Source organism: Geotrypetes seraphini, chromosome 2 (assembly GCF_902459505.1).
Source record: "Geotrypetes seraphini chromosome 2, aGeoSer1.1, whole genome shotgun sequence".
NCBI lineage: Eukaryota > Metazoa > Chordata > Amphibia > Gymnophiona > Dermophiidae > Geotrypetes > Geotrypetes seraphini.
The window spans coordinates 398738053-398764150 of record NC_047085.1 but is presented as its reverse complement, the minus strand read 5'-3'; the positions used below and the strand labels follow the sequence as shown (position 1 = coordinate 398764150).

Below are 26098 nucleotides of genomic sequence, written 5' to 3'. Positions count from 1 at the left end.
TCTAGTTCTTATTTTCTCTCTTGCTTGGAATGATTGCTGACTGTGCTATGATTATTTGGCATTCCTCTCCACATCCCAATTTAATTTTATTGGATTGTGAACCACCCTGTGATATGTATAGGAAGGGTGGTATAGCAAATTGAAATCAACCATATGAATATATATATATGTATGCACATATATACATAAGTGCTATTCAATAAATGTGCATTTTGCATTCGCATAGGCAGAGTGTGGGCAGGACTCGCAATCGTAAACGTGATTTAGAGTTCCATGCATATCTCTACAAACAAAGCCTTAATGAGACAATATAGGGGATATTTATACGAAGGGGTGGGAGTGTGTGCTAAAAAGTTCTCACCCCAGCCAAGAAGAGAATGACATGGATATGGTTCAATCAATGATCTGAAACAATGCCAAAACATAGAATTTTGTTTCTGCAAATTGGTACTTAACAGAATAAGATAACATTCTTTTCAGGTACAGTGGCAAAATAACACTCAGAATTTAGGAAGTTAGTTGGTTGGGCTGAGAACTTTTCAGCACCCTCTCGTAATATGCTAGTGGTGTAAAGTAGCCAATTGGGTTTTCAGGCTAGCCCTAATGAATATGCATGAGAGAGATTTGCATATAATGGAAGTGACAGGCATGCAAATCTGCTCCATGCATATTCATTAGAGTTATCCTGAAAACCCAATTGGCCTGGTGGTCCTGCAGGACAGGGTTGAAAACCACTGGTGTAAAGTAGTATGCTTCATTCAAAGTCTAATGCTGTTGAAATGACATTATTTACAATTTTTACTTTAATTGTGAACCTTTTTCTAATCTGTACTTGAGGTTGTAGAAATATTAATATGTACACTGTTCATAGTTCAGTGGCAATCATTCATTAGTACTAGAACTTTCTATAACATTATAAAAAAATTTTCTTTGCAGCTTTTTGATGGCTTGGATGCAAAAGAATTGAATGTACAGTGGATTCGTTCTCAAATGGGGATTGTCTCCCAGGAGCCAGTGCTATTTGACAGCAGTATAGCTGAAAATATTGCATACGGAGATCACAGTCGGACCGTGTCACAGGAAGAGATTGAAAGAGTAGCAAAAGCAGCAAATATTCATTCTTTCATAGAAGAACTTCCTGAGGTAATAGACTAGCTCGAAATTTGGCTACTGTATATTTTTCGTTTCTTGATGCATATTTGTTTGTAGTATTGAGGGAAAGTAATTTTTAGACAGCAAATTTATGTACATAAATTGTTTTTTAATGTCTTTGAAAATTGCATGGTTAACGGTCAAATGTTTATAATTAATTTCAGATTCATTTAGCTCAGAGAAGGCAGAATATTATGTTAAAATGCTTTTTTTGTTTTATTAATTAGAGTTTTTAAGATACTGCATTCTTGCATTACCATTGGAGTTTACTTGTAATTAAAACATTTGTGGCATGGTCTAAAAATATTTTTTGCAAAAACAAATTTAGCTGATCTAGATGAACTAAATAGTTGACTTCTTGTAATGCTTCTTTATTATGTTCTGAGTAGAGAATGACAGTGACAGAATTCATCATTGTTCCCGTCCCGCGGATAACCACGGGAAACCATCCCCATGTCATTCTTTAAGGAGAGAAGGAAGAATCAAGTGTATGAATGACCCTCAAGCCTTGAAGGATGCTGGTATAGGAGGACTGAGGTTAAGATAGACACTGACAGTCTCTGGTATCGAGAGCAGATATTGTGATGTCATAATGCTTCATTCCACCAATGCCTAAGAGCCAACCTCTTCAGTGATGTCTCAATGGCTTCATTATCCTATACTTGGCTCAAATAAGAGTCAGAGTATGAATGGGCACAATCACTGACCCTCAAGCATTGCATTGAAGAATGCTGGTGTAAAAGGACTGAGGTTGAGATAGACACTAAAGAATGACATGGGATGGTTTCCTGCGGTTATCCACAACGATGAGAATAGTGATGAATTCTGTCACCGTGTCATTCTCCATTCAGAAAAATTAAGAGGGGACAGATTCAGAACCAATGCTAGGAAGTTCTTCAACCAAAGGGTGGTGGATACCTGGAATGCGCTTCCAGAGGGTGTGATAGGACAGAGTACGGTTTTGGGGTTCAAGAAGGGATTAGATAATTTCCTGAAGGAAAAGGGGATAGAAGGGTAAAGATAGAGGATTACTATACAGGTCCTGGACCTGATGGGCCGCCGCATGAGCGGACTGCTGGCCATGATGGACCTCTGGTCTGACCCAGCAGAGGCACTGCTTATGTTCAAAATTTGAAAGTGTTCAGTTAATTTCTACTTACATGGAAATCCACACTGTTGTGAAATGTTAAAAATTAAATATCTCAAAATTTATTTTCTAAAATTCTTGGTCTTTGTGCTAGAAATACAGTACCTATGTTGGCAGCAAGGGAACGCAGCTTTCAGGAGGCCAGAAACAACGGATATCTATTGCAAGAGCTCTTCTTCGAGAGCCAAAGCTTTTGTTGTTAGACGAAGCCACTTCTGCGCTGGACAATGAAAGTGAAAAGGTGACTTTACTGAATATAAGATCATGTTACAGATGGCTGCATTAATTTACAGTTCAGGGGGTTCACTAAAAATTTAGACTATGTGACGTTAAGGGGTTAATGTGCCTTATTGAGCACCTAGCATGTAATTATTTAACTGTGTGCCTATAACAGACCTGCCAAGTCTCTCACATTAAGTAGGACATTTTGTGGATCATGTCCTGCCGGGATCTCCCGCTGAGCAGCTTCCCCTTCCAGTGGCAGTAGAAGATGTCTTAATAAAACATCATCTCCCACTTAAGTTACATAGCACATATTTTTAAGGGGGGCATACACTGGAGTGGAGCACAGACTGTACTAGCTGGCGCTCTCATTTGTACATTACAGACTACGGTAATCACTGTTGCTCTTAATCACTCACATTTACATGTCTTCTGCCAATTCTCTTTCCAATGTCTGCTACCCATTTTTCTTTACTCCTCTTTTCTTTCATGTTCCATTCCCTTACTACGCCTATCTCTAAAACATTCATTTTTCTCTTTTAGCTCATTCCTCCCTTTTTTCTGCCTCTGTCCACCCAAATTTCACTTTCTTTTTTACCCTTCTTTTTTTTAATTTTCAGCTATACATTTTCCATCTCTTCAGTCCCTAGCTCTCCCATTTCCCATCTCACTCCTTTCCCAGTCTCTTATTTCCTTCCATCTACTCTCCATTATTGCATTTCTACCTCTATACTCACCATTCTCCTCTCATTTATCTTCTTATCACCCCTCCTTTGAACTCTCCCACATGGTTCCACCATTTTCAGAATTCCCTCTCCCTTTCTCTATTCTTGTAACCCATCCCATTCTCATTACCTGACACCTCCCTCTCCATTTCCTTCCAACCCCTAGCATCTTACTGTCCCATCTCTCTTCCCTCCAGCCCCCCGTGTATCTACCTCTCTTCATCTTTCTCCCTATCCCCCATGGTCTCTCTCTCTTTTCACTTCTTCTTTGCCCCTCTTTGATGCTGAACAATGGGATGGAAAGAGGTGCTGCATTTCTCCCTCCTTCCTACCCCTTCCAGACCAAACATTTTTCTCTTTTCCTCCCCTACCCAGGTACAACTTTTCTCTTTTTCTTCCAGAATGCCCTCCCATCAAGCTTCTCTCCCTCCCTCCCCACCATCCTCAGGTCCATCATCTCTCCTTTTCTCTTCCCAACTGCCCTCCTATCCCATATCGCTTCCTCCTCCTACTCCTACCTCTCCTGGGTCCACTCTCTTCCCAACTACCTTCCCATCCATTATTTCTTTCCCTTCTCTCCCTCCACACCACTCCTCATCCTTCTCTTCCTTTTTCTTTGCTCGCTCCATCCCATTGTCCACCATCTTTCTCCCTCTCTTCTATTTCCAAGCCTATCATTTCTGCCCGTTTACCTTTCCATACTCCTGATCTTGCATTCCACACTCCTGATCTGGCATGTCATCCCCTTCTCTCCACCCCCATCCTCCTCACCTTCCTGCTCCACTTTCAAAAAGGTATTTTGCTGTGCAGGTGTCTTGGAAACCCTAGCAGGGGATCATTGGTGCCAGTGACTCTGAAACACTACTGATGACCTTCCTGGTGCTGTCCCTCTACTGCAGCCTGCTTCTCTCTGATGCAACATACTGTTTCCTAAGCAGACCACAGCAGAGGGACCTGGCATAATAATATTCAGGATTCAAATAGCAACAACCCTACCCTCAGGATTTCCCCAATGAATATGCATGAGATCTATGTGCATGCACTGCTTCCAATGCATATTCATTGTGGATATCCTGAAACCTGACTGGATTGTGGCCCTCAAGGAGGGACTTTGAGATCCCTGCTCTAAAATATCAATATCAATAGTCCTTACTGGTGAATCAGTCTGTTATAGCGTCCTACTTAGAAACTAAACACTAGCAGAATACCTCACAGAAAATATATGCTAACAGAATACTGCACCTTGATCGTATGCACAAAACATGACACCCTCAACAAATCTAAAACTAGGAGCCATACATCAGTAAGAGAGATATGAAAGCAAAAAACTGAACTGGAAACCTCAAGAAGTCAGACTCTGGATGTACAGCACTAGTAGAAAAATAGAAACTGAAATGCAAAATATCAGAGAAAAACATTTACCAAAGCTGACACATTCCAATTACTAAATTCAGAATAAAATATACATGTTTTACCTTTGTTGTCTGAGCATTTTCTTTTTCCATTTTCCCTGTGTCTCTCTTCTGTTTTTCTCTGTTTTCCCTAATTCTCTTGCTGGGTCTCCTGTCCATTTGACAAGTCTTCTCACGCCATGCCCACCACCCATCATCCCTTTGTGTCCCTTATCTGTTCTATCTTCAGGATGTTCCTCTTTCTGTCTTCATCGCATGTTCCTCATCTCAGTATCCTTATCCCCCCATGTTCAACTTTGCACCTCTGTGTCTATGTCCCATCCCTTCTTTCTTCCCCTCCTAAGGCACCCTAACCCTGCAGCCAGCATCTCTCCCTCTTTCTCTTTCCCCTCTCCACGGTAGTTTGGCATCTCCCTCCCTTCCCTCCCCCCTATGGTTTGTCATCTCTCTCTCTTTCTTCCCTCCCTTACACTTCACCCCCAGGTCTGGCATTTCTGTCTCCTTCACTTCCATTTCTCCCTTCTTCCATCCTCCCTCATAGACTGACACCTCCTTTCCTTCCCCCTTGCCACAGGGTAGTGTTGCCTTAGGAGGGGAAGAAAGAGGGAATGGGGCAGAGACACAGAGGTGTAAAATTGAACATGAGGGAGATGGTGTGGCAGGAAGATGAAGAATTCCTTCTTGAAAATAGGGCAGAAAGCCAGTCTTTCTCCTCTCCTTTCTCCCCTCCACCCTCCAAAAAAAAAAAAAAAAAATCTGGCATCTTTCTCCTCTCTTTCCCTTATCCTCTCCTCCACCATAGTCTGGCCTCTTTCTCCTTCCTCACGATTGTTAAAGACAATTTGTGAGAGCTTTTCATAACTGATTGTCCGAAGATTGGCAGAAGTTTCAGCTTCCTTGGGCAATTTAGGAACAGGAGACTGGTAGTCAAATGTAACCTGTCTTTTTATCGTATTGATGCATTTGTCAATATTTTATGTATGTAAGAATTGTTACTCACTTAGTTAATAAGCGGGATAGAAAATTTTTAAATAAATGAATGATTTGGCCTCTCTTTCTCTCTTCTTTCCCTCCCCCCTGCAATTTGGCTTCTTTCTTCCTTACCCTGTCTCAAGCCAAAGCAGCATTTCTCTCTTCCTCCATCCCCTCCCCCTTTGAGATCTGGTACCTCTCTCTTCTTTCTCCTCCCTGCATGCTGAAGCTTTTAATCTTCTGGGCCAATGCTGGCAACGTCAGACAGCTTGAACAGTCTTCAGCAGCTTGGAAGCTTTCCCTCTGCTGTAACTTTCTGTCGCCACAGAGGCCTGACAATACAAGAGAGTAAAAACTTCCAGGCCACTGACTGATGACGGATGCTGCCAGCACCAACCTGTAAGATTAAAGTAGCATGGGGAAGGGAGAAAGGTGGCTTAAAACTAGCAGCTTGGCAACCCTAGCCGCAGGGTCTCTGGGAGCATGGGGCCCTGTGCAGCCACACCTCTTGCACCTACCTAAGACCCACTCTGCACATGGATAGAGAAGAGGGGAAAGGAGGGAAAGAGAGGGAAAAGAGGTGCACATGGATGGAGGGGAAGGGAAGAGAGGGAAGAAATGCTGTTCATGGATAGATAGGAAGGGAAGAGATGGAAAGGTAGACAGACAGAGGGAAGTACAACTAGAGACTGGGAACAATATGATCAGAAAAATAAAATCAGCAGACAACAAAGGTAGGAAAAATTATTTTATTTTCAATATGGTAATTAAAATATGTCAGTTCTGAGAATTTACAGCTGTTGTTTTTATATTTTATATATTTTATACATTCATGAAGAAACCCATTTCTTTCTATTTCTCTGGTGTTGTGCTGTATGTGGTCTAGCATCTTAGGGTTTCATTTGTATATACACTTCCCCTTCTGAATCCGCGGTATCAGCATCCGCAGATTCGGTTATTTGCGATTTTGGGGGGGGGGGGAAGAAAAAAGCTTCATTTCAGACCTTCCCCGCCTCCCTCCCACCTTCTACCCAGCATCCCGGCCATACCTGGTGGTCTAGCGGTCTTTCAGGGCAGGAGCGATCTTCCTATGCTCCTGCCCCGTGCAGATCGCCAATAGGAAATGGCTGCAGTGAGCTCCCGTTGTAGTCTCAAGAGACTACGGGACTTCATGGCAGCCATTTCCTATTGGCGATCTGCAAGGGACAGGAGCATAGGAAGATCGCTCCTGCCCCGAAAGCCCACTAGACCACCAGGTAAGGCTGGCACAGGCTATCCAGCCCAGAGAGGAACGATCTTCGCTCTGCCCGGCCCGACACTGAAGCAGGGAAAGAAGAGACCGAAGCACCTACACTGGCCTCTGCAAACACGCAACATACACAAAAGGAGGTGATCGGAGGCGGAGACCACCAGGTAAGGTCCGGGGGTGGGTCAGAGTTGGCACAAAGTTATTCACAATTTTTCACTTTTCACGGTCCGGCTTTGCCCCTAACCCCTGCGAATACAGAGGGAGAAATGTTTTAGTACTTTCAGTTATATGATTGATGATTTATTACATTTGTTGTTTTGTGTTGTATTTTTTATTGTATATATATTTTTATTGCAACTCGCTCCGAATTAGTAGATGGCAAGGGTAATACATTTTTTAAATAATAAATAAATTTGAAGAGGGGTTATCTGTTTTCTGCATGTGTGACCAAGGCCACATATTCTGGTAGGGATGAAAGTCAAGAAGCATTGGTTCATGTCATGGCCCCAAAGAGGAAGATATTTGTCAGTTCTCCTTTAGCTCTTTTGGACCCAAAATGGCCATAACTTAAAAATTAGCAAAGACAACTGCCTTATGTGGTAATCCTTTTCCGTAAAGCCACAAAATACGATAAAACCATAGATTCCAAGATTAAATATTCTGGTCAGAATTATAAATACATTTTTTAAAAGAATTACCATTATAAAAAGGGAAAAGACACTTATGATAACATAATAAAGTTAAATTTGGGGTTTACATAGATGCAAACAATCATTAAAGGCCTGGTTCACTAAGCTTTTTCCAATGGAAAAACAATAGGAGAAATGTCATAGTGAGTAAGCCCCTAAGCATGCCGCCCATTTTATATTTGCAAACTAATACCAAAATTACATCTATAATTATGCCATTATTTTAATGTGTCAGCCTTGTTCCAAGCTGTAATGACTCAACACTACAAATTCATACTTGCCTACTTGATGAGTTGGAAACATAACAATTGATTTTTCTTCTATTAACCCTTTATTTGGCAGTGTTGCTCAGAAGCAACATGTGTCTTCTATGGCTCTTATGGGAGATCTGCATTTCCAAATGCCTGTTTACTTGGCACTGTTGCTCACGTTCAACATTAAGTTACGTATAACAGCTGCTTCACCATCTGCCAATTAAAGGGTTAAACATTTTAGAGTATTTTTACAAGTGTCTGAGAGCACAAAGAAAGACCACACTTGTTCTGACTAGTGAAGCAAGTTAAAATCCAGGGTGGAACACAGGTTGCCACTGTGTTTTTACAGAAGATGATTCACAGGCAAATTTTTCCTCTCACTATTGTCTTTTAGACCGTTCCATGCTGTGATCATATCAAAGTTCTCTAATGTGATTGACAAAGATAATTCATACAGTAGGCCTACCACCATCATGACTGAAGTGTGTCCCACAGGAAAAGTTATCTTTCCTGATGAGAATTTGGATAATGAGACTACTTAGAACACTTTTTCATGTCTGTAATTTTCATAATAGATGCCAGGAATTCAGGGCCATCTCAAGACTAGTCGGTTAACTATAACAGTAACTTCTGGGTGGGAGAAGGGGGCAGCAATAGTATCTGCAAAATCCTGACTGCCAGAAGAACTCAAAGAACCACCAGCACCTACCTTTATCTTCAAAGCAACATTTATATTTAAATGCGCAATATCCAATTATGTGTCTTATAGAATTGCTGTAGGGTGATCATGTTTGTAGAATTTAATTATCAAAATCTTGGAGGGGGAGCCAATGGGTTCTAGGGACCTGAAAATTAATAGGGAGGAGACATAAAGCTGAGATTTTGCCTGGGGCGCTCAGTACTCTTGCACCAGCTTTGCACAAATTATAATGGCAATATTTTTGTTCTATAATTCAATTATAGCCCGTAGCAGAATTCTTATTCAAATGAGGCAATATTCAACAATATCGCAATCATTAAAGGCATGCAGTGTATTTTGTTTATAGGTTGGATGACCATTATTTCTGTTTTAAAACTCAAACTCATGCTGCTTAATGTGAGGGGATGAAAATATATGAAACCCAGGGTTACTTACCGAGGTCTCCTTTTCCTAAGGTGCGCTAGCGGTTTTAGCGCACGCACAAAATTACCGCAAGCCAAACCACGCGGTATGCTTCTAGAATAACGCCAGTTCAATGCTGGCGTTAAAGTCTAGCATGCATGGCAATTTAGTGTGCACTATTCCACGTGTTAAGGCCCTAACGCACCTTTGTAAAAGGAGCCCCAAGTTTCCAAGTTTATTCAGTGCTTGATATACCGCTATATAAAAAAATACTTAAATGGGTCACAATACTAATTTTTTTAAAAAGAGGTACATTTAAAGGTTAAAATAAGTGGGGGATAGCCAAGACGTTTGCACTTACTGAAACATTGGGGGAAGGGGGGCAGGAAAATAAAAATATATTGAGATTTAAAAAAAGAAAAAGGGAGGTAAGAGGCTGTGGAATAAAACAATAGGGGGTGGGGTCGCTTCAGAGGCAGCAAGTCTGGTTCATCTTGACAGCTACAACCAGGGCCGGATTAAAGGATAGGCCCAGTAGGCACATGCCTAGGGCCCGAAATTGTGAAGGGGGGCCCACTCACCGTCACCTTTCCATTTTTTATTTTTTGAAATGGCCATGACAGCAAGATCGGGCCTCCCCCCCAATGACAGCAAGATCAGGCCCCTCCCCCCGATGACAGAAAGATCCAGCCCCACCCTGGCATCGACAGCAAGATCAGCCACAGCACCTGCAAGCGGTGCTCAGCCCAAAGCTTCCCCACTGACGCAGCTTCCTGTTTCTGCCTGGGCAGGTCGTATCAGAGGGAAGCTTTGGGCTGAGCACCATTTGCATGTGCTGTGGCTGATCTTGCTGTCAATGCCAGGGGGAGGGCAATCTTGCTGCCCGCTGGCTGTACGAGCGTTCTTCGCTGCATCTATGGGATGGAAGTAGGAGCCTTCGCAGCAGGTGAGTGCCGTGGGAGGGGCGGCTCCGGGATACGTGAAGAGGGAGTTCGGGAGGGGTGTTTGCTGCAGATGTTGGGCGCAGTGGGGAAGGAGGAAGAGAAGTAGCTGGTGGCGCGAAGGGTACCATAAACTGCAGCCGCTCCGAGGAGTCCATAGACATTCGGATGGCCACCAGGATGATCTCGGGGCTCAAGGATCTATCGTACGAGGAAAGGCTGAAAAATTTGCGGCTGTACTCACTCGAGGAACGTAGGGAGAGAGGAGACATGATCGAGACGTTTAAGTATATTATCAGCCGTATCGAGATGGAAGAAGAGATTCTCTTTCTCAAAGGACCCTCAGCCACAAGAGGGCATCCGCTCAAACTCAGGGGCGGGAAATTTCATGGCGACACCAGGAAATATTTCTTCACTGAAAGAGTGGTTGATCCTTGGAACGAGCTCCCAATGCAGGTGATCGAGGCAAATAGCGTGCAAGAATTTAAGAGCAAATGGGATGCCCATGTGGGATCCCTTAGAGGGTTAAGCCAAGGGAACCTGTCACCAGGAGTGGGATCCCTAGGATAGTAGACTTGGGGGTGGGTCAGTAGAGTGGGCAGACCTGATGGGCTATGGCCCTTATCTGCCGTCATCTTCTATGTTTCTATGTTTCTAGAGTGAATGCAGGGCCTGGATGCAGTAGGGAAGAAGGAGCTGGAGAGGAGTGCGGGCTGCAAGCACCCCGAGGAGCTGAGGGAGAGGAGTGGAGGAGCAGAGGTCGGAAACCCTCGGAGGAACAGGAGAAGGTGGTGTTGGGGAGGGTTACAGGCTGCAAACCCTCCAAAGAATAATGAATAATGTAAGTGGTGACCCCCGCGAAGGAAGGGAGAAAGATGGGCCTGGGGTGAAGGCGTGGAGTGGGAGAGAGAGAGAGAAAGGGGCAGATGAGAGAAGTGGGGAGAAGGGAGAGAGAGAAGAGGACAGACGGATGTCAGTTGAGAGGGGAGACCAGATGCTGAATGAAAGTGGAGAAAGAGAACACATACTGGATGAAAGGAGGGGATAAAGAAAAAGGGCATATGCTGGATGGGGGGAAGAAGAGAGTTAGTGAGATAGTGGAGGGGTGAAGGAAAGGGGTGGCAATCTGTGGGTAGGCAAAGTGAAAAGAGGGAAACTGAGGACTGAATAATAAGAGAGAATTTAATTTAGACAGAATCAGAAAATAGAGAAGAGAGAGATGCCAGAGCATGGAGGAAAGGGGGAAAGAGACAGAAATATCAGATCTTAGTGGAGGGAATGAGAAGAGAGAGGGAAATGGAAGGAGAGACCATGAGGGGAACAGAGGGAAGACGATGGATGCCAGAGCAAGGGGGCCTGGAGAGGGCAGGAGGAGAAATGGAAAGATGGAAGGGGGTTGACAGACAGTTTCTGGAAGGGGCAGAAAGTGGTTGGAAGGAAGAAAATGACAAGATGAGGAAAGCAGAAAATTGGGAGACAAAGGTTGTTAGGTGCCATCAACTCATGCTGGAGTCCTAGTCCAATGTAAGATGAATATTGAAGAACAGCAAAGAATACCAAAATCCCCTATACCTTTGCTTCATTGACTACAGCAAACCTTTTGTGTGGATTACAATAAACTATGGAGAACGCTAGTGCAAATAATTCAGCTGATAGAGAGCCTATATGAAAATCAAGATGACAAAGGTAGAAAAAAAGATTCTATTTTTTAATTATTTTGTTAAAGGATAAAGTAGTATTGTAGCTGTTGATAAATGTTTATAAATAGAAAATGGAAATACGGTGATCGTTTTATTGGACTAATTTTAATACATTTTTGACTAACTTTTAGAGGCCAAATTCTCCTTCCTCAGGTCAGGACAGGATACTTTACTGACCTAAGGAAAGAGGGTTTGACCTTTGAAACCTAATTTAAAAAAATGTATTAGTCCAATAAAATGATATTATTTTATTTTCCATTTTTTGTTTTATTTGTTAATTTGTAAAATGATTTATTTCTCTTTTTTTCAAATTTACATCTGCTATCTTTATATTTTGTTCAGTATTGGGGGAAATGCACCACTATTTCTTCATCCCCTAAATTGTACCATTCCTTCGGTTTGTAGCACAAGCCAGCATGCTGAATGCTCTGCACTTCTCCGAAGTTTCATAGAATTCCTATGATCGTCAGAATAGTGCAGAGCATTCAGCCCGCCAGTCAGTGCTAAAAACCTCTTCCGTGCTTTTAAGAACATAAGAATTGCCGCTGCTGGATCAGACCAGTGGTCCATCGTGCCCAGCAGTCCACTCACGCGGCAGCCCTTAGGTCAAAGACCAGAACCCTGAGACTAGCCCTACCTGCATACATTCCGGTTCAGCAGGAACTTGTCTAACTTTGTCTGAATCCCTGGATGGTGTTTCCCCCTATTACAGCCTCCAGAAGAGCATTCCAGTTTTCTACCACTCTCTGTAAAAAGGGGGGAGGGGGTTAGTTTGTGATTACTTATTCCATACTGAGTGAGGGTAGCTCTTTGTCCTGTGCGTATGAAAGACATGGTTTTCTGTTAGTATTGACCAGCCATGTTTGGCGAAATACATCAGGCATGGTTCCTGGGAGCACCTTGAATAAACCTGATTTGAATCTCCTTATTGTCTGCCCATATTCTTTTGTTCTACGTTGGGTTATTTGATGGACCCGCTTGCCTTGTTGTTTTTTTGCAAATTAACATACATGGAGTGGAATGTACCAGAGGAGTTACAGATTTGGTTGTTTATACATACATATGGGTTAAAGTTGGATGGTTATTAATATAGACTTATGTTTTAGATAGTATTACTGCTGTATAATGCATTTGAACACTTTTATATATGTATGGAAAAGGTTCAGAGTTAAAGTCCTGGGCAAGTAGGTGGGAAGGGAAGGAAGGCGGGATTTGTTCAGAGATGTTTGGGGCTTGCATAGAACTAAAACTGTACGCTGGCACTGATAGTAATCTTTGTTGTTTGTTTTGAATTTTATAATAAAAGAAAAAAAGAAATACAAGTGGAAACAAAGAAGTAAATAAAACAGATAAATAAATGGGGGTGAGGCAGGGCGAGGGCAAGGCTAGGGGGCCCAGTGTACTTGTGTGCCTAGGGGCCTTCAAAGAATTAATCCTGCCCTGACTACAACCAGTATAGATTTCATGACAACTAAAATGAATGTTCATTAGATATTTGTATACATTTGGTCTAGAACAGGGGTGCCAAAGTCCCTCCTCAGGGGCGCAATCCAGTCGGGTTTTCAGGATTTCCCCAATGAATATGCATGAGATCTTTTCGCATGCACTGCTTTAATTGTATACTAATAGATCTCATGCATATTCATTGGGGAAATCCTGAAAATCCAACTGGATTGCGGCCCCCAAGGAGGGACTTTGACACCCCTGGTCTAGAATCCCATGGGCTCAATATTCAAAGCACATATTTGGACAGCAGTGGGTGCTAAATATATAAGTATTATGTTCTTAAAATAACCTAGTAACAAGTTCTCAATTTTTGGTTACATATGTAAGCTGCAATGGAGGTCATTATCATGTGAATGTGGCTTCTTATAAAATATTGAAAAGCATAAAAGTGTGCACCAAGTCACGATGGCATGTACTTTGCCAGTAAGAATGTACAGAAGTGGAGTTTGTACAGATTATGGGCAGTTTATAGGTATGCATACATATTTTAAAAAATACAACAATTCATAGGTATTGGAATAGGGGGAAGCATGGCTGTCCCCTCCCCCAAAAATAAATTACTTTAGCTGTGGGAGACTATAGCAGAGAAATAGAGGATCTCCCTACTCCCTCCACACTCCATCACCACTGCATCTGTGGAAGGACAGGGTAAAATAAAGGAAAAGTGATTATTGAGCCACACTGTTCTTAATCGCAGCTGCTGGCTCTATCCTGGAAAGGGAAGTGATGTCAGGGTCATAGGACTCATAATATCCAACATTGCCTCACTCCATAGCAAATTTGTATAATATATCTAAATTCTTCATAATTTCTTTATAAATATATCACTTAAAGCAGTTCAAAATGATTCAAAAGCATTTCACAACCAGATCTCAGCAGCTACACTCGAACAGCGTATTTCATGTGAAGTTTGAGTTTTTGTAGCGAGCCTTCTCATCGGTCAGCAATTATTTTGAGCATTTGTTTTACACACTAGATATGCGCATATTCTGTGCAACATTCATGAAATTAATAACTTATTTTAATCAGGACCTCAATGGGTCATAAGACTGGCAGCCACAAATATGAAGAAAACAGTCCCATGATTTCTTTACTTTAGTTTTGTCACCACTGGTGGTCTACAGAAACAGCAGCAACAACAGCAGTAGAGGTGCTGATGATAGAAAGGAGGAAAGAGGGTGCAGACCCTGGATGTTAGAGGGAGAGAGGGAATTGAATGTGAGAAAAGAGAGGGGGAATATGTTAGATGTGAAGGAGAGAGAGGAGACCTGGATGTGGGGTAAGAAGAAAGGGGCAGATTCTGGATGGAAGAGACCAGAGAAAGAGGGCAGATTCTGGATATGGGGAGGAGGGATGGAGCAATGCTAGATGGAAGGAGGAGAGAGGGAGAGAAGATAATGGTTGGAAGGGAGAGATACAAGAAGATAAGGCAATAGAAAATATTTTTCTTTTCTAAGGTTAAATTCAAGTAGGTATCATATACACACCCTTAGGTAAAAATATATTATTCACCGTTTAGGACCTCAGCGGTGCAAGCTGTGAGAGCAGTTCATTCACAGGATTATTTGCACTAAAGTCTTCATCGGTCTTGTTTTATATATATATAGTTTTAAATATTTTTAAATCTTTAAGTTAGTTTTTTTTAAACTAACTTAAAGATTTAAAAATATTTAAAACTATATATATAAAACAAGACCGATGAAGACTTTAGTGCAAATAATCCTGTGAATGAACTGCTCTCACAGCTTGCACCGCTGAGGTCCTAAACGGTGAATAATATATTTTTACCTAAGGGTGTGTATATGATACCTACTGGAAGGGAGAGAAACAGGTGGGCAGAGGCTGGAAGGAAGGGACCAGAGAAAGAGAGGAGACACTGGTTGGAAATTGGGAGAGAGAGGGGGGAAGATGCTGGATGAAAAGGAGGGGGATACAGAAGCTATATGGAATAGGGAGAGACAAAGAGACAGAGGGAAGAAAGATGCTGGATGGAAGGTGAAGAAAGAGAGGGGGGCAGATCCTAAATGGAAGAGGGAAGGAGAGAGGGGGCAGATGATAGATGGAAGAAAGCAAATGCTAAGAGGACACACACTGGATCTAGAAGGAGACACATAGCAGGAGCTGGATGTAAGGGGAGCACCAAAAAAGGGCAGATGTTGGATGGAAGAAGGGAGAGAGAGGGCAGATGCTGGATTGAGGTGGAATACAGAAAAAAAGAGAAGATGATGGATGGAAGTAGGGAGAGAGAGAGAGAGGACAGACAAAGAGAGAAAGGGGAGAGGGAAGGCATATTCTGGATGGAAGGGAACAAAATGAGGGCACAGGCTGGATGGAAATGGGAAAGAGAGGGGACAAATGCTGGATGGGAGGGAGAAGAAATAGAATAGTTAGTAAGAAACTGGAAAATAACAGGAAGTGAAATAGGAGAGCCAGAGTGAGTGAAAGAGATGGCAAGTTATAGGTAGACACAGAAAAAAAAAGGGGGGGGGGGAATTGAAGATGGAATAGTAGGAAAGAATTACCCCACCCCTTTTATTTTTTATCAAGTTGTGCTGCCAAGCAGCGCGAGCTAAATACATTGCTGCCCATAGCAATAGAATGGGTGGCTTGCCATTTAGCTCTCACTACTCAGTACTGCAGCTTGATAAAACAGGGGGTAAATATGGAAAGAATTAGAAAAATAAATTGAAGAAAGGTGAAAGGAAAAGGAAAAGAAAGGAGAGAAAAATGACAACTAGGAAATCTTGGCAAGAGAATTAAAAAAGGACAAGGAAAGTAGAAACCAGAGACCAGGACCAACACAATTAGAAAAAGCATATGGCCAGACAACAAAATGTTGAAAAATTAATTTTATTTTTAGCTTAGGATAAAATAGAATGGTAGCTATGTTAATAAACAGTGTGATATTAAGCACGTGAGCCAGTTATGGGTTACCACATAACCCCCCTTCTTTACAAAGCCATGCTAGCTTTTTTAGCACTGGCCATGACAGTAAGAACTCTGACACTCATAGGTCTTACTGCCACAGCCAGTGCTAAAAACGCTAGTGCGGCTTTGTAAAGAAGGGCCAAAGATAGGACTGACTTTTATGTGGTCCTATTTATGTGGTTAACCTGGCCACTGAGGGGTCCTTTTATCAAGCCGCGCTAGCGGGGTTAGCGCGTCGGAAATTTCATCACGCGCTAACCCCCGTGGCTGGCTAAAAAACTAACGCCTGCTCAATGCAGGCATTAGTGGTTAGCGCGGCAGGTGGTTTAACGCGCAATATTCTGTGCGTTAAACCCTTATCGCAGCTTGATAAAAGGACCTCTTAGGTTCCACCCCTGGAATGCGCTAAAATAGCCAGTTTTCAGTTTGGTGCTAACCAATTATTTTCAGTGGTATTAACCGGCTGAGTGCCATGGAAAATTAGCAGCTAGCCCTGAATAGGCAATTTAACAGGTCAGGAGCTATTTCTGGCCATTTAAATCCCTTTGAATATTTACCCCAATGGTGACAGAGGCAACTTGCCATAGTATAATCAAGATCAAAGAGGGAATTTATTGTATGTTTGTTTTTTAAATCTTTATTCATTTTTAAAACTTTCAACAAGTGTAACATAATATACAATCATTTTATACTTTAACATCACTTAATATACCATCAAAGTTTAACTCACATCAAATATCCCTTCCCCCCTTATACCCAACAATTGTACTTAAGCATAATAAATCATAAAAATATTCCCTCCCCTCCTCCCCACCCTGGACGTGTAAGAATAAAGGGAAAAAATAATATTCATTCTGTACAATATTTTGTTAATGGCTCCCAAACATCCCTAAATTTCTTAAAATGCCCCTGCTGTATGACTATTACCCGTTCCATTTTAAAGATCTGGCATAATGAATTCCATCAAAAATTATAATTCAGCCAATCCCAATTTTTCCAGTTTTTCATAATTTGCTGTATGGCAAACCCTGTCCTAATGAGCAAAAGTTTATTATTATTAGAAGAGATTTGACAGGGAATTACATTTCAAACAACTGAATTGGTTGGGACAAAAAGAGACACATTTCAACAAAAATTCCTACATTCTTGAAAATGCTCTTCTTCAATAAAACATATTAAATATCAATTTTCTAAACTTGATGTGCACAAAGATGAATACTTCACCGAGGTGTCATGCGGTAATAGAATATTACCTGTGGTGTGTCAAATTCTAATCACAGCACATTATAATCTAAGCACTAAGGGGTTCATAATAAAAAAAAAAAAAACCGTCTAAAAAGTGTCCTAAATGGCTACTTGGACGATCAAAAAGCCTGATCGTCCAAGTACCCATAACCAAAGCTGGTTTTTAGACGTATCTAAAACCAGCTTAGGCCTTTCCCCTGCCTCTAAACGCACAGAGAGAAAAGAGGCATGTTTAGAGGAGGGGAAAGGGCGGGCGGTTGGCGGGAGGTGGGCCGATCTACACCTAGGCGTGTAGCAGGTATAAACAAAACCTTAGGCAGGTTGCCTAGTCGGCACTTATACCTTTTTGACTTAGACGAAGTCAAACCAGGTCTAAGTGCCGAAAAAGGGGCCGCTGAGTTGATGGCCACTGGCGCGATCAGTTCAGCGGCCCGGCAACCTGTCTACCCCTCCACCGCAAGCATCGCAACAGGAGAGATGCCTCATCTCCCCTTACCCGATGCCATCACTCCTCTATCCGAATTGCTGCGACCCGCGGCAGGAGAGATGCCCTATCTCTCCTGACGCGGGTCACGTAAGTTCAGGTAGAGGAGTGATGGCATCGCGGTAGGGGAGATGAGGCATCTCTCCTGCCACGATACATCACCACCCACACACACACACAGAACATTGGGGCAAGAGGGAGCTCAAGCCCTCTTGCCCCTTGGCAGCTGCGAACCCCGATATCGAGGCAAGAGGGAGCCCAAGCCCTCTTGCCCCGGCGATCGTGCTTCCCCCCCACCGAGTACGATCGGGCCAGGGAGCCCAAACCCTCCTGGCCCGGCGAACCGCCCCGACTGGATCTGGCCAGGAGGGAGCCCAAGCCCTCCTGGTCCCGGTGAACCCCCCTGACTGGATCTGGCCAGGAGGGAGCCCAAGCCCTTCTGGCCCTGGCGACCCCTCCCCGACTGGATCTGGCCAGGAGGGAGCCCAAGCCCTCCTGGCCCCGGCAACCCCCTACCCCCCACCCCCCCTACAATACAGGCAAGAAGGATCCCAGGCCCTCCTGCCCTCGACACAACCCCCCTCCCCCCAATGACCGCCCCCCCTTCCCCCCGATCGGCCCCCCCGCTGACCCATGACCCCCCCAGCTGACCCCACGACCCCCCCACCCCCACCCACCTTCCTCATACCTTTCAATGTTGACCAGACGGACGGGTGCCAAGCCCGCCTGTCCAGCAGGCCAGCTGGCTCCAGAATGGGGCTGAATTGGCCCAGGAGGCTGAAACCCCACCCACAGGTGGGGCCTGAGGCGTCTGGACCAACCCAGCCCATGTGCTTAAGGCCCCGCCCACAGAAGAGCCTAAGGCCCCCGGGCCTACTCTGATTGGCCCAGATGCCTCAGGCCCCACATGTGGGTGGGGTTTCAGCTGCCTGGGCCAATCCGGCCCCATTCTGGAGCCGGCTGGCCTGCCGAACGGGCGGGCTTGGCACCCATCCATCTGGCCAACGTTGAAAGGTATGGGGAAGGGGGGTGGGGGTGGGGGGCGTCATGGGGTCGCCGGGGGGGGCCAATCGGGGGGGGCGGTCATTGGGGGAGGGGGTTGTGTCGAGGGCAGAAGGCCTTGGATCCCTCCTACCCATATTGTAGTGGGGGGTGGAGGGTAGGAGGGTCGCCGGGGCCAGGAGGGCTTAGGCTCCCTCCTGGCCAGAACCAGTCGGGGGGGGGGGGGTGTCACAGGGGCCAGGAGGGCTTGGGCTTGCTCCTGGCCAGATCCAGTCGGGGGGGGGGGTCGCAGGGGCCAGGAGGGTTTGGGCTTCCTCCTGGCCCAATCGTACACGGCGGGGGGGGGGGGGGGGGGAAGCACGATCGCCAGTGCAAGAGGGCTTGGGCTCCCTCTTGCCCTGATGTTGTGTGCGGTTGGGGGGGTTGGTGTGGATTCTGTAACCGGTGTTGTTTTTGACAGACACCGGTTATAGAATCCAGTTTTTAGGCGAAGGACTGGCTCCTCCTTCGCCTAAAAGCCCTTGTTACATTACATTACATTAGTGATTTATATTCCGCTTATACCTTGCGGTTACCTTGTGTTGGACGTTTTGGGCTTATGCGTTTTTTTGGTTCATTATGGGGTATAAGTGTAGACGTCGTGGGGTTGTACTTGTAGACGTAGTGGTTGGCCTGGCGTTTAAACAGCTGAAGGTAGAGGCAGGCCATAATTAAAACAAGGACGTTTGTTTTGGTTATGGACACTTTCCCTGCTTCTGCTTTTAATGTTTAAGGCCTTAGGCCAAAAAGGGACTTAGACGATTTTTTTGATTATGCCCCTCCACGGCTTCTGGTAGCGTGGAGGGGCATAATCAAAAATGTACCTAAGTTTGAGGTTGAACATTTTTGTGCAAAATGTCCACAAACCCAGCAGGAAAAGTGTCCATTTTCAAAGCTGCCAAATGTCTATCTTTTATTTTTGAAAATGAGCAAGGAGTAAGTTTTGGTCCTTAGGACATCTACCTTTTTCACCCATTTTCAGAAATAAAAACATCCATGCGAAAAATATACAAAAGCAAGTTTTGTAGACGTACCCACCAACTACCTTGTCTGATTATGTCAAAAGGAATCCCTATCAGTTGAGCCAGTTTCAGGGGATTCATGTTGGCTCAGCTGATGGGGATTCTCCCTGCTAGGATCAGCTGAGTCATGGAGCCCTACACCTCTCCCCCTGACATCCTGATATCCCCCGATATTCCGTACCTCCCCTGATATCTCCGCCCCCCCCCCCCCCCCAATACCTTTGGAAGAGCAAACAGGAGGGAAGCTCACTCCCTCCTGCCTACAGGGCCACATACTTCAATGACCAGAGCTTCCCCCTCACACTGCATCATGGGATGTAGTGAGAGGGGCCGAAGGCCCTGATTCACTTAAAATGGCGATTTTGAGCCAATCAGAACCTTCGGCCCCTCCCAATGCATCTTTGGCTCCAAACCATTAGTAGGAGTTGACCTAAACTGAGATTTGGTCAGACGTTCCCTTAGGTTCCAGTGGTGTGAAAAGGCAAAACGGAGGATTTTTAAACACCCTATGTATTCCCATCACATGCCAATGTTGTTTAATAATCTTTTTCAATACAAAGGCTTGTACAGAATAAGGTAACACACAGGTTAAATCTGGATTGGTGGTCGCTTTTGTCAGATGTAATAACCATTTATGGGGTGCAAACAGAGGCTATTTGTAAACCCATTTAACCACTTCAGCTGGGTACCCTCTTTCCAAGAAATGGTCCATCATATCTTTGGCATGCTCCATAAACACGCTTTTTAAGAACACAATTACAAAGCACAAAAACTGTTCTAAGGTGCCTAGGGTTGTGGTTTTGGAGACTGTCTCATTGCTACAGGGAGGGGATTTGGCCAGAGCCTTAAGGAGACTTGAGCAATGTTGGATTTTTTATCTTAATTCTATGTAACCCAATGGACTCAATAGAGAGATAGAATGGTGTGTGTTTTTATGATTTGTTTTGATTGTTTCCCACGAGTCGCTCGCAGGGACTGCTTAGCTCTGGAATTTTTGAATTTTTGTTTTCTTTCATCTTCTTTTTCCATTTGCATCATTTAGATTTTATTTTTGAAATAGTTTCTTTCGCATACCAGCTTTTTCTTTTGATGCTTATCATGTCAGACGTTCTATGCACTCCCACAGCATTTACAGTGATATCACCGCTGCTGGTTTTCTAGCCTCAGTTTGGCGCTAGTTTTGCGGGGCGTCTTAGCTTTCTCAAATACAACAGTGCCATGGTCAAAGGACTGAGGTACCTTCCAGTTAACCCATGTTTACATATAAAGTTATAGTTATAGATAAAAGTGGTATGGAATTTTTGGTATGATTAATTCAAAGCATATTTAAAGCATATTGTTTCTTCACAGGCACCATGCAATGCTAAAAAGGAAGCCAGGGTTTATCAGCAGATATGTGCTTTAGTTTCACCTTAGTAACATCAATAAGTTTATTCAATATGCTACCAGAAGCTATAGACGGGCATAATCGAAAGAAACATCTAAGTCCATTGTGGGCCTTAGTCGCCCAAAGTCGGCAGTGTATAAAGTCCATTCTCGAAAAATACGTCCAAAATATTTTGTTTTTCAAAAACCGTCTAACTGTACATCCAGTAGTTTGATTGCCCAGACTGCTAAGTCATCTATCTTTATACCCCATTCTTGTCCAAAAATTTGTCCATGTCAAAAAACGCCTAGAAAAGGACCTTTTGGACATGGGAGGGGCTAGAAAAGTAATGGACTGGACAGCTAGGCATGGCAACCTTACAGGGCACAAAGTAGTGGGAACCTTACAGGGCACAAAAAGGGTGCCACATAAACATCTCACCATAACTCCCTTATAGGTCATGGTGAGCCCCCCAAAACCTACTAGACCCACCTGTCTACCACCCCAATAGTCCTCACAGCTGTAGGTGGCACCTATATGGCAGTACAGTAGGATTTGGGGGTGCACATGTTCCACCATAAATGCAGTGGTTAGAGTGGCTTATGGGCCTGGGTCCTCCTCTCTATGGTTCACTAGCCCACCCTCCACACTACTTAAGCCACCTCTGTGCTGCTCTGCTAGGCCAAGTGCTGATGTTCTGGAGGCAGGTATGTACGTTTTTATTCCAGTGTTTATGGTATTTGGGGGGGGGGTCAGTGATCACTGGGGCAGTGTGTGTGTGTGTCTGTACTTTGTGTCTGCAGTGGTTATCTGGTCACTTTGGATACCTTTTTGGCACTTAGACCTGGTTTTACATGGCCTAAGTCACAACGTACAAGTTCCATCCAGGCAGCTTTGTTAAACTTTCAGTTATACTTGCAGTACGTCTAAGTTTAGATCAGCCCACATCCTGCCCAAATCCCTCACCTCCTAAAATGCCCCTTTTAGCTCTGATCATACAGCAGCACTGAAAAGGCCTAAGTCATTTTTAGATACGTCCAAAACCCGGTTTGATTATCGGCACTTGGATGACTTGTCTTACTGATCGTCCAAGTGCTGATTTAGGCCAGTTTTTAGATGTATTTCCATTTTGATTATGAGCCCCTTAGTGCTTAGATTATAATGTGATGTGATCAGAATTTGACGCACCACAGGTAATATTCTATTACCGCATGGCGCCTCTGTGAAGTATTCATCTATGAGCACATCATGTTTGAAAATTGATATTTAATATAACCAAGGGCAGAAATAAAACTTCAAACCAATTCATAAATTCTGTAATGCCGAGTTCATTAGGTAGTCAGCACTTCACGGCATACAAAAAGACATACACAAGGTAATGCTTATTATACTAATTTAATTATTACATAAATTGCATAGCAGTAATATATAAAACCCAAATGATAAAATTGCATAGCAGTAAAATACAAAGCCCAAATGATTTAGAACAACTTCACCATGATTGTAGCACTACCACTCCTCACAGCTGGAATCTCCTTTTCAGGCAGCTGATGGACTAGGCCAATCATGGGACTATCCCTTTACGGCGTGCGATTGATTCCGAGGAAAGCCCCACATTTGTTCCTTTTATGCTATTTTCACATTATTAAGTCCAAATATATATATGGGGGAAACCAAGAAACTGGTACTCTACTAAGAAGAGTGACTGAAGGGAAACATACAGAAGTCAAAAAATCACTCAATAGATGTAATAATAGAATTTATTACTTCTGGAACACTCACTTCGAATTCAAAAATATGCTCAGAGACACAAAGGCAGTAACATGGAGCCACAGCTGCAGAGGCAAGGGGCAGATTCCAAAAATCATTAGACATGTCTAGGACAGAGAAAAATGCACATTTGGGGTTAAATTTCAGAGTAATTTCAGAGTAAGAGGCTGCCACTGGTACCATAGACTTTGAAACCTGATTTAGGGCCTGGAGCCTATAGTGAGCCTACTGGAGCACCCTGGTTTAGCAAATGACCAGGCTGGAGAGCCACATGCTGAAGAGATAGGTCCACTCAGACCCCCTTCCTCCTTCTTAGGCACCAGTTTTGTTAACAAAAGTTCAGAGTGCCTTTTCCCACAATCTAGCTTCTCTTGTGCCCAAACTGAAACATCTGTAGCCTCTGAGTGAGTAACACTAAGGTCATGCTGTGCTGGCATGCTACACTGCATGGCTAACTGCACAGGAATAACCTCATGAACTGGAATTCCTGTGTCCTACCACAATGCAAGATCAGCCACATCCATTATTTCTGTCTCTGCATTCTTACTCGTGCTAGCAGTAGTTTCTACAATGTCTTTCATTTGTTCCTTTTCTACAGGGATAGACACGCACTTTGAAGCTGTGTCATTTATACCCTGAATCTCATACTGATCTCCAGTAGGAGGTGTTCTATCTGTACAACTGATCCTGATCCCTGCATCAATCAAAGTTAGTTTATCCTGACCCTTTATAGTAGTATTAACATTGGGGTGGCTGCAAGTGTCCAATATTAAAGGTGCCACATGCCTCAAGCTGAATTCTGAGTGAAAGGACTCCTCCCTAAGGAAGTCCCTGATTGGCTGAGGCACCCCCAGGCCTCTCCCAAAGGAGGAACCCAAGGCGCCTCAGCCAATCAGAGCCTTAGGCCCCTCCCCATTTATCAGATGATGGATTAGGGCATGGCCTAAGATCAATATCGCAGCAGAGCAGCAGGAGGACTTTGCGTTTCCTCCTGCTCCCAAAAATCACAGGAGGCCTGAGGAGCAGGAGGGACTGGGCATTCCTCCTGCTCCCAATGATTCTAAAGGTATGGGAAGGGGGTGGGCTGGGTCCAGCCAGCCGGATGGCATACTACAGCGAGGGAAGTGGGCCGGGCCCGGCCAGGAGGCATTTGAGATGGCAGGAGGGAGTTGGCATCCCTCCTGCCTTGTGTTCGGCGGGGCATTGGCATGGGGGAGGGCGGGGGCATTGGCGCGCAGGGCATTTTTAGGGGTTTGGGGAGAGAGGAGGCACTTTGGGAGGGATTTTTTATTTTAACCAAGCAGTTATTTTACGTGTGTAATACACGCAAAATATCTGCCCGATTAAAAAAAGCCGGTAGAAGCACTGACAGCAGTGAAGGAAGCTATTTCTTCTGTCCCTATTGTCAGGGCTTTAGCGATCTGTGCAGTTGGCTGGGGGCATGCCAACGATTGTCTCCATTTGCATGCAGGCCTTTAGTGAATTTGTCGGCCTGCATGCAAACGGACATGGATCAGAGGTTAGTGAATATAGCCCAAAGTGGCTTCAAGAGCCTCATCCTATTTTCTCATCCCATAAACAAAAAGCTTTGATTGAGGCCAAGAGAAAGTTTTGATGTTTTGCTAGAAATTATTACAATAACGGTAGTATTAAAAGTTTCCAAGTTTATTAAAAATTTGTTATACTGCCTAATCAAACTTCTAGGCGATGTACATTTAAAAAAATACAGAAATTATAGTTAAAATTAACAAATACAGATGGCACTGGGTGCTAATTGTCTAATGAAAATATTTTTATCACACTTATCTGAATCAATAGTTGTGAAAATAATTTTGCTCATAATCATTTTGTATCTGCCCTTAGGTTGTACAGCAGGCCCTTGACCAAGCCAGGAAAGGGAGGACATGCATAGTGATTGCTCACCGACTTTCTACTGTACAGAATGCAGATTTGATTGTCGTGATTAACAATGGAAGAATAGTAGAACAAGGGACTCATCAACAGCTCATTGCAAATCAGGGACAATACTTTAATTTGGTGAACGCACAAACAATGGGCTGAACGCCGGAAATCTCAGCAAAAGTTCTCAAAGGAAACTTGCACAAACACAAGAAATATTTGTGTAGCAGACCATGCCAAATGCAGAGCTTTGCAAGGATAATGGTCAGAGATGGGAGAAAAAAAAAAGGAAGCCTACATCTTGTACAGCTGGTGCTGCTAGCACTGGAAACCACTTGAGAGCTGCAGTGTTTGTCAACTGAAATTATTTCCACTGAAATGATAAGGTTGCCTGTTCCTGTGAAGATAGAATAGTGGCACATCAATCATATGTACATAATGAGGGAGTATTCAGAGGCATTAATTCTGGCAACATCAGCTGCTGATCACATTATTGTTTGTTTTAGTACACGCTGCCTAGATGGCTTAAAGCTTTGGGGCTTATTTTTGAAGCATGTGGACATCTGAAAATACCCATGTATATGCCTACCTGTCCAACAGATGCCCTGTAAGTTATGCACTTGATCCAGAAAAGTGCTTAATTGACTTTTTGGCAATTACAAGTGTATGTGCACACATTGGCACATATGTTTATTTTTATGATTATTAAAAACTTCTTATTCTTCCCTTTGCTATGTATCAACGAGACTAATAATATACTCAACAATTCAGAAAGAACAAAACTATTACAAAAATAGTGTAAGAGCATGAAAAGCTAAAGAAAAATAGATAAGAGAAGCTAATGGGTCATGCCCCTTAAATCTACTCCCTGACCCTGTTCCATGACATATACAATAGAACCTTTATTTCTAATCATTTCTATATATATATAACCTGTATTCTAATAATTTACATTAGAGAGTTGCATGGGGACAGAAATAAAACCCGTCCCCGTCCAACCCCACTGAAATCAAACCTGTTCCCATCCGTCTTCGCTAAGATCCATTCTATCTCACCTGTCCCCACAAGTAATCTCTTCCATCTGCGCCCATCCCTATAAATTTCAGAAGTAGTTATTGCATTTAATTATGTTACTGAAGTACTTTTAGAGGCTCTGTTAGAGACCAATTTACAAATTATGTATCCTTTCTAATTAACATTTCCAAATAAGCAAAGACATTTTATTAATTTGGACATATTGATTGGGAAGAATGCATACTTTGTAAATGAGTA

General features: G+C 43.5%; 1 protein-coding gene across 4 annotated transcripts in view; it reads left to right on the top strand.

Annotated features, from left to right (window-relative positions):
• Positions 1–25556, top strand: part of ABCB5 (ATP binding cassette subfamily B member 5) — a 144631-nt gene extending 119075 nt beyond the window's left edge. For 3 of the 4 annotated variants that reach the window (XM_033930910.1, XM_033930908.1, XM_033930909.1), the window contains 3 exons: positions 937–1143; positions 2394–2540; positions 24791–25556. In XM_033930910.1, the coding sequence (XP_033786801.1) occupies positions 937–1143; positions 2394–2540; positions 24791–24988 (552 nt within the window). In that variant the 3' untranslated portion in view covers positions 24989–25556. Of the gene's footprint in view, positions 1–936; positions 1144–2393; positions 2541–10523; positions 10707–24790 lie in introns of all 4 variants that reach the window. The other variant, XR_004538110.1, reaches the window with a different exon arrangement.
• Positions 25557–26098: the final 542 nt, after the last annotated feature.